At 33.6% G+C, this 8,485-nt stretch overlaps 2 protein-coding genes across 2 annotated transcripts in view; one reads left to right on the top strand and one right to left on the bottom strand.

The window, feature by feature from the left end:
• LOC108755065 (IQ domain-containing protein G-like) overlaps positions 1-2,163 on the top strand; it is a 2,997-nt gene extending 834 nt beyond the window's left edge. The window contains 5 exon segments of the mRNA XM_018497820.1: positions 322-662; positions 974-1,257; positions 1,318-1,565; positions 1,800-2,015; positions 2,018-2,163. Of these exon segments, the coding sequence (XP_018353322.1) occupies positions 322-662; positions 974-1,257; positions 1,318-1,565; positions 1,800-2,015; positions 2,018-2,077 (1,149 nt within the window). The 3' untranslated portion in view covers positions 2,078-2,163.
• Positions 2,164-2,951: 788 nt separating this feature from the next.
• LOC108755059 (dnaJ homolog subfamily C member 3) lies at positions 2,952-6,187 on the bottom strand. The gene is made up of 6 exons (XM_018497806.1): positions 6,022-6,187; positions 5,823-5,933; positions 5,496-5,695; positions 4,612-4,937; positions 4,197-4,540; positions 2,952-3,388 (listed from the first exon to the last, which is right to left on the bottom strand). The coding sequence occupies exons 1-6, from the start codon at positions 6,065-6,067 to the stop codon at positions 2,970-2,972; spliced, it is 1,446 nt and encodes a 481-aa protein (XP_018353308.1). The 5' UTR covers positions 6,068-6,187; the 3' UTR covers positions 2,952-2,969.
• Positions 6,188-8,485: the final 2,298 nt, after the last annotated feature.

Below are 8,485 nucleotides of genomic sequence, written 5' to 3'. Positions count from 1 at the left end.
AAATTTGCCTATCTCAATGTTATCTTACTTTATATAAATAAATAAATAGATATATGTATTTATCTATATATTTATTTATATAAAGTAAGATAACATTGAGATAGTCAAATTTACATATTTTATATATGTTTTATTTATAATATTATATATCGTATAATACGAGAAATGTTTAAAGAATTGGAGTATACATTTCAACATATATATTAAAATACATGGTATACAAAATTATAAATAAAATTCTATCAAAAAATCTGACATTAAATGATGTACACAAATTGATTAGATCATCTAAATCTGAACTTGATATTTATTATTTTTCAGTTATTAGATCTCATCGAGTCTGAAACACTTTTGAAACTTCCCGAATCGCCTAAAGACACACCGTTATCATCAAAAGATGAGATGCAGAATGCGGAAATGAAAGTTCCATCATTCACGCCGCTAGAAGCAGCCGCTATATCCTCCGTCCTCGAGGAGTTTTTACACCAGCTCGCCATAATCGGATTCATTATACCAGCCAACGTCGACCCACGCTGGGATGACTCGTTCAAGACAATCGACAAGACATACGGGGTGCCTGATGAACCTGAAATTATCTTCAGAGAAGACATGGGGCTGTTACCAATTGTTCCCACGAAGGCTGAAAAATTGCAGAGAGAAAGGTGCGCAAAAACATCCTCATACATGTTTTATAATATACTTATGCAAAAGTATACTCTACATTCTAATTGCTTTGATGACTAGCAGATATGTATAAAATTCATTAAAAAAACATCACAAGATCTCAGAAAATAATACGTTATTTCGAGATGCTTTTATCGGGGCTCTGTGTATATTCAAATCTTTCGCAAAAATATTTTGGTACTTTACTGTCCCAGTAATCCTATTTAAAAAATAAGAATCTTTGAAAAGGAAGGTGCTCTTTGGCAATCGCGCTAATTTGCATCCGCTTCTCCAATAAATCTACATTTAGGAACTACGTATATGAAGTTCTAAAAAAAGTCCTTCACGAAATAAGGAACCATAGAACATTTGACAGTCTGCAAAAAGAGGTTGATAATATAGCGAAGAAACTTGAAGGCGAACATAATCTTGAAGAAAGCGCCCAGATGTGGCTCAGCCGAGCTGAACAACTTCGAGAACAACTAGAATTCGATAAAAAAGTGAACGAGGAAGACAGGAAAAACACGATAAAACTCGCGCAGGAAAGCGACGCGCGAGTCGATCACGCGACATTCATAAATAATGGAAAATTGGGTAACGCATAATCCATATAAATGCATTTCATAGTGTTTTGATTGAGTACATTGCATTCAGGCTATGCGGAAAAATGGGCGAAAGCTAGATTGGAGCAGCAGGAATTCAAACTGAAACTACAACACAGAGATTTGCTGAACAAATTGAGTGAATATTCAAGGGAGTACAATGCGGAACAGGCTTTTTCGGCTGAAATACATACTTATTTAGAAGCAGATATCAAAGAGAAAGAAGAGCAGATAGATATGTGGATGAAGAAATACAATGAGGAGCTTGTGGAACGACAGGATGAAATCGATGAATTAAAGGTATATTCGAAGATTAATGTAATAAGTTGTAGTTGAATAAATAAAATAAAAATAATATAATCCGTATAGTACACATATATATCATATATATATATTTAACTAAAAATAAACATATTAACAAATAAAAGATAACAAACTTAACATACAAAAAAATAAAAAAAAGCAAATTAATTGTTTAATACAACGATACTGATAAGCTTGAGTTTAATAATGAGTATCTTCATCCGCTAATAGAAACTAATAGAAGAAGAAAAATTAAAAATAGAAGAAATGCGCGCTTTAATGGACGAACGGCAGAAATTGATCGAGGAATGCATTGTCGAGGAAAATAGATTGAAGGAAGAAGAGAAGCTAAGAAAAGCCGCAACTGTTATCCAATCGATATGGAGAGGTCACATGGTAAGAAACCAATTAGGAAAATATAAAGGTTTGTGGAAAAAATTGAAAAAGAGAAAAAAAAAGCGCCAAAAAAGAAAAGCCTAATGAAAAGAAGAGACAAAGAATACATCTAAGAAAAAAAGAGCTTCAGTGTCTGAACAAACGACAGAGAGTTTGACATTTTATTACTGAAAAGAGAATTACCATTTTCTTTACACACTAATAATGCCTTCGAAGTATCTGTATAAATTATTCAAATATATTTTTAAACAAATATCAGAAATACAGTATTTACATGAAGGTCTGACTCACACACATGCAAACATGACAAGCGCACAGCATTGTTCTACACATTATTTTTACATTACCGAGTACGAATTCCGTACACATAAGTAGTATACAATGATATAAATATACCTTAGTATCGTACTCGATAAAGACATAATGTCTCTCGGACTTATTCTCGATCCTGTCGCACTTTCTCAAGCTAAAAATGACAGCCGCTGAAGCAATCAGTGGCAGTGTGATGATCACTGTACATTCCCTACGTATTGTAACGTGGGAAATAATCACGATTTTACCAGCAGTGTACAGATTGGTATAATGCGATGATAAAATTACAACGCGACAAACGTTTATGTGTAAACCGAAATAGGATTATACTCATCGCTCAGTCTGCATGTACTAGAAAGTACTGTATTTATAAGTTTTTGCAATAGACGAACTAGTGTGAGCGATTAAATCTACCTTTGCGTCTTATCAGATACGTGCCGAGACAGTTTGAGTTGCCCAGTATCACGAGATGGCCATTGATCTGTTATCGACACAATTCGCGCACATAGGATCTCCCGAGTCCATTTACGACTTAAATACGTGCGATTTCCAACGACGAGGTAGCGAAATGAAATTCGGGCTAGAGCGAAGTAAAGATACCGTCGCAAACGAAGCGACGGGTGTGCGCATACATGCGCGCGTTAGAATTTGAGAATGGTAATTTTTCTATCACGACGCGAGATAGGGGCGTGTTTAATTGAAGTGGAATTTAAACTGGAAGGGAGAACCGTGGAAGTGATGGAACTCCTGGAAGGGATTGAAGCCTTGCTGGTGCCGGCCCGATTCCGGATCCAGAGGATCCTCGCCCTGATCAAATTTCGCCCTCTTCTCGTCGTCCGTAAGAACCTCCTTAGCAGCGGCGATGTCGATGAACTTCTTTTGCGCGCGTTTCTTCTCATCGCCCTCTTGGAAATTATCAGGATGCCACTTTTGTGCCGCTTTCCGATAAGCCTTGATAATATCCCGCTTATTCGCCGTTCTTGGAACACCTAAAATCTTATAATAATCTCGCGATTCCGATAACTTTTGCCGTTGTTGCGCTTTTTGCAGTCCCTGTTTGGCTCTTTGGAAGTTTGAATCTATTTCTAATGCTTCCTTAAAATCCCTGATGGCTGTTAAAAGAGAAAAAAATATTCGTTTATTACATTACAATTATAAAATGGGAAAGCCCTATATACTTTGGCATAAAATATATAACATTAAAATAATAATCAAAAATAAAAAGGAATTTTGGCAGATTTTGTAGCAAGAAATGTAAGTTCATGTAACTTCTGTAAAAAATACGCAGTTGTTCTGCAATAAGAATACTTCGACAATTCATTCATGATCTATACAAAATTAAAAATCGTACATTACACAAACTGCATATTTCGGTACAAATATGAACCCTCTTCAACAAGTATTGTAAAAAACGAATAGAAATTAAAAAACTGAAATCCGTATCTTTCTCATGCATATTTTTGCGCAAATTTGAATTTTTCAATTTCTATTCGCTTTTTACTCGTTGAAGATTCATATTTAAAACAAAATATGCAATTTATGTAATATTGTATAATTTTAAATTTTGTGTAGGTTGTGAATGAGTTATTAAAATAGTAAACCTAGTGCCTAAACACAAGACCGAAACATAAAATATATTGTATTCCGTAACGTTGAAGATTTTTTTTATTATGTTGGAGCTTCGTAATTTATATTTTATATGTTTATATTTAATACATTTGCATTGATCTAATTTTAAAGAATTGCTTTTATTGCTGTTTGACTCTTATTAGCTTTTTTTTTACTATTTTGAGTTATTAAAGTATTCTTGTTATAGAATTGCGCACCATATTGATTCCCAACTCCTTTTTAAATTTGATTATTATTTTAAACTATTGATAGTCTAAATTATATTTTGTACTAAACATAAGATTAAATTACCATCGTCGAACATTTCTGCGGCAAGATACGCTTCTGCACTGTCGCACAATACACTCGGTTCTCTTCTGATATTTAAAGCCTCTTGGCAATTACTAATCGCCTGAGTTGCCTCAGAATTTTCTGAGTAACATTTGCAGAGATAATGATAAGCCATGAATTGCACTTTCGGCTCGTTTGGTTCTTGCGTTAATACACGACGAGCTGGATCAATGCACGCGTCATAATCCTTTTCTTCTAGTGCTGTCTCCGCATCTTGTAACAACTTTTTTATCTTTCTAATCTTCTTATAAAAGGGGAAACATTGCTTATGGTCAGGATCAAGCTTTAAACATTCTCGAATCTCCCTAAATATTTATGATAAATTAGTTGTGCGTCTTAATAAAAATATCGATTATTCTAATGATTAATTACTTACTTTAATGCCTCATCAACGTCTCCGAGACGATAGAGCAACGTCGAGAGCTTGAAGAAACCCTCCGTATTATCAGATAACAATTTGGTAGTTGAACGTATATCCGATACAGCACTCATAAAATCCCCGAGGGCAACATGACTCTCCGCCCTACGTTCTCTAAGATACGAGGACCATGGACATATCTCGATGAGTCGAGTAATTTGCTGTACAGCTGCTACGTGATCGCCATTATACACAAATATATCGACTAATTTCATATCTTCTCTAGCTGGATATAACCTATCTAAGGCATTCAAGGCATCCCTATTATTTGGTTCTAATGCTAGCTAGAATAAAAAGAAAGGCAACATGAGACGAACATACAAAACGTAAAAAGTATAAAAATATAACAGATGTTTGCCAGCAAAAGACACAGTTAACAATGTAATAAAGAAATCATTACATCCTACGTGCCAGTGTTAGAGGCATTCTACAATAAGCCATTAGTCATAAATCAGAAGTTAGAAGCCAGAAATTGACCATTCACAGTCGTCAATTTTTAGCTCCTGATTTCTAATTTATGACTGAATAGCTTATTGTAGAAAGCTATTAGTACCTATTAAGCAAGAATGAAATAATTCATTGTAGATACTCTATATCAGAGTCTAACCATGAAATGACGAACTTTTTATTGGTCTGTCATTTTTGTTAACTTTAGTAAATTAGAATGAATAAGATAGTACAAATTAAAATGAGATAGCGTGAACACAAACATATATATCCTTTTTCACTCTTGTTTTGACAAAATTGCTTGTGGTCAAACTTTGTTACAGAGTCTCTAATTCACTGAATCATCTGTATCTCTGGCTGAAAAACGATCAATACAAACACAAAGGATGACATACCACGTCGTGAAAGTCGTTTTCAGCCTCGTCAAAATGAGCTTGCTTAAGTAAAATGTTACCACGTTGCAGTTTCGCTGGTGTAAAGTCCGCCTTCAGTTCTAGAACCTTGTCGAGGTCGAGGAGGGCAAACTTAGCTTTGCCCAGCGCTAAATAAACTGTACCTCTCTTGTAATACGTCAAGTAATTGCTCGGGTCCCCCTCTGAAAGAAATTCAGCTTTGAATTCTTAGACCATTGCCCTCCTATCCAGCATAAAAACAGCTGTTAACAAGAGAATCACTCTCGCGAAAAATTTAAAAACCGGGTGCGAATTCTCGATTCAACGTACCAACTGCTGCATGGTAGTGTGACAAAGCATCTTGTAGTTGACCCTTCGCCAGGAATTCCCTGCCGTACTCCAGATGTTTAGCAATCTCCGCTTGCGAGACACTTCCGACCACTAAAAAAACAGGCATTATATCAGTCGTTCGTGCGGATAAATGGCTCATTTACGCAAGGGTGAAAGAGAAGGTTAGAGGTGCACGTACCGTCGAGGGTTAGATCCAACAGTGCCACTATCAGGAGACCGTACATGTCTGAGGGGAGAAAAAAATCGGTTCCTCTGCGTACGACGTATTATGTTATAAATAAGGAGACTAAACGTACTCGGCACCGTCAGACTGACTCCTAACCAACCGATAACACAAAACTGTCCAGCCACGCCGCCATTGCGATCGTGGTCATATGCGATTGGCGTAGCCACGAGTCGTGTCTCTCCCACCGACGTGGCTTAGAGAGCCTCACAGGCCACTCTCTCCCTGCTCCCCCTATGAGACCCTTTAGCGTGGCTCAAGCACGATAAATACTGCACTACGCGGGGAAAACGAATATCAGAGATGTCAAATGTGTTACAGGATCCATGCAAACGAGATCACCTTAATCAACTCTTAACAAGTTAATCGGCAGTTAACTTATTAAAGCCCATTTCCATCAACGCAGATTAACTTTAATCTCGATTCAACTTATCTTTTTCTTATTCTTAAAACTAGAAAAAGATGAAGAGTTAGTTGAACCGAGATTAAAGTTAAACTGCATTGGTAGAAACGGGCATAAAAAATTCATTAAGAAAATATATACAAAAAGGAAACTACATAAACAGAACCGCTTAAAGCAAAATTTCTAACTATATATACTCAATCAGAGAGAAATCTGAGAGAGGCCACACCGTTTTTCTGTTGCCGTTGAAATTGCCTGTACATTTTCAACTTGAGAATTACGTGATTATATACATTTTCTAACACTATCGATAAAATCGTATCGTCGAAAGTAGATATGGTTCGTCTCTGTATTAAATCCTCAGGATAGAAGCATGCTGACTATCCATAGAAAGGATAGTTTAATCAGTTTAATGGATCCTTGAACGGAAAAAAAAAATTGAATTTCGCATCTCCTATATATGTAAATAAAAGTTGTTGAATTTTAATAAACAAAATTGAAAATTCAAACAAGTTAATTTAGTGAATTTTCTCTTATAATATCTTACAAAATTATGAAGTTATGTTTCTTTATCCAAATTTTCAGCCCGTTTTTACTAAACATAATTACTAATATGTATCAAAATGTCTCTATAATTACTAACGATTAGATAGAGACTTTTAATAAATTCAATCTTTTCTAAACATATATTATCAATTTAAGATATGATTTAGCTAAAACGAGCTATAGAGGCCCTCCACCACCCCCGCCAATTTTATCGGCGGTCCTCTTTTCTTTGTAAATATACGCACCCATAAAACAAACAAGCTACTAATAAATTTAGTAGACCGTTTTTATAGTTAAGTACATCTTTAATTTATTTTTTATTTTTATGTTTAATTATTTTATTGTATTTCGTTAGTGAAATTGCAATTTTTTAAATATTATTCTTTATTGTATTATCCTTTATATAATTCGATATTACACAATTATAATAATTCGATATTACAATTATAATAGTTATTTACAATACAATATATTATTTACAATAAAATATATACAATTATCAATGCTGTTCAAAATATAATAAAAGTGTAAATATAGAAACATAATTAATAAATTTTAGAAATGCGGGATTATACGAAAACATCGAAAATACGTATAATAACACAAATTTTTCTAAACCCATGTTTAATGAAATATTGATAAACGCAGAAGAAATATTAACAATTACATCGTATTTATTATTAATTATTAATTTGCGAATATAAAATTTAATAATATCGCGATAAAAAGTTATTAATAAATTTATAATAACATTATTTCATCGTGTTCAAGACAACTATCTCAATAATTTCATTATATCAAAGTCCCTCCGCTGATTAGTATTCGATACAAAGAAGAACAATTTTCAGTGGAGAGTAAACTTAATTCTGATTCTACGTCAAATTCACAAGATCCATTTGCAAAGAAAAGTTAAGCATTCGTCAAATACCAGTGATCTTTCTCTTCTCTACAGGAGGGAATGCATCTCGAATCTTTCAGACTACTTGTGATAATAATAATTTGGGTAGCATGTCAATTACAATCACTATTTTTATCACATCTTTAATATAATATTAAAATTCGCGAGAAAATATGTTCTACCACATCAATAAAAATCATCTTTTATTAAAAATAAACGAATAGAATGATTTCTTTATGAAATAGTGGCTACGAAGGAATAAATTTAATAATAAAATAATAATAAAATACATGCGTTAATTGTAATTTTTTATATGTATGAGTACAAAAGTTTCTCGGGTACAACTGTTCAAGATAAATCGAACCTGATAATAATGGGATTTTAAAAAACTATATTTTTATACTAAAAAATTTATTATATAAAATTTAACAATTCCTTATTTTTTGTATTTTCCAAAAATTTAATTATTAATATCCCGTTAATATAAGGGTACCCATTCGACTTACCTCGAATTTTTTTATACTCACATAATTTCAACTGAATTCGTATATTTACGACAATATTATTAAAAA

This window comes from Trachymyrmex septentrionalis, unplaced genomic scaffold, assembly GCF_001594115.1.
Source record: "Trachymyrmex septentrionalis isolate Tsep2-gDNA-1 unplaced genomic scaffold, Tsep1.0 scaffold121, whole genome shotgun sequence".
Classification (NCBI taxonomy): domain Eukaryota; kingdom Metazoa; phylum Arthropoda; class Insecta; order Hymenoptera; family Formicidae; genus Trachymyrmex; species Trachymyrmex septentrionalis.
This window is presented reverse-complemented; position numbering and strand designations above follow the sequence as displayed.

Excerpts from the sequence above, each read along its gene's own strand:
- LOC108755059 (XM_018497806.1), bottom strand. The coding sequence starts at position 6,067 with ATGTACGGTCTCCTGATAGTGGCACTGTTGGATCTAACCCTCGACG. Across the intron at positions 5,934-6,021 it reads GTTGGATCTAACCCTCGACG|TGGTCGGAAGTGTCTCGCAA; the intron begins GTACGTGCACCT and ends CTGTTTTTTTAG. Across the intron at positions 4,938-5,495 it reads AAAACGACTTTCACGACGTG|CTAGCATTAGAACCAAATAA; the intron begins GTATGTCATCCT and ends TTTTTATTCTAG.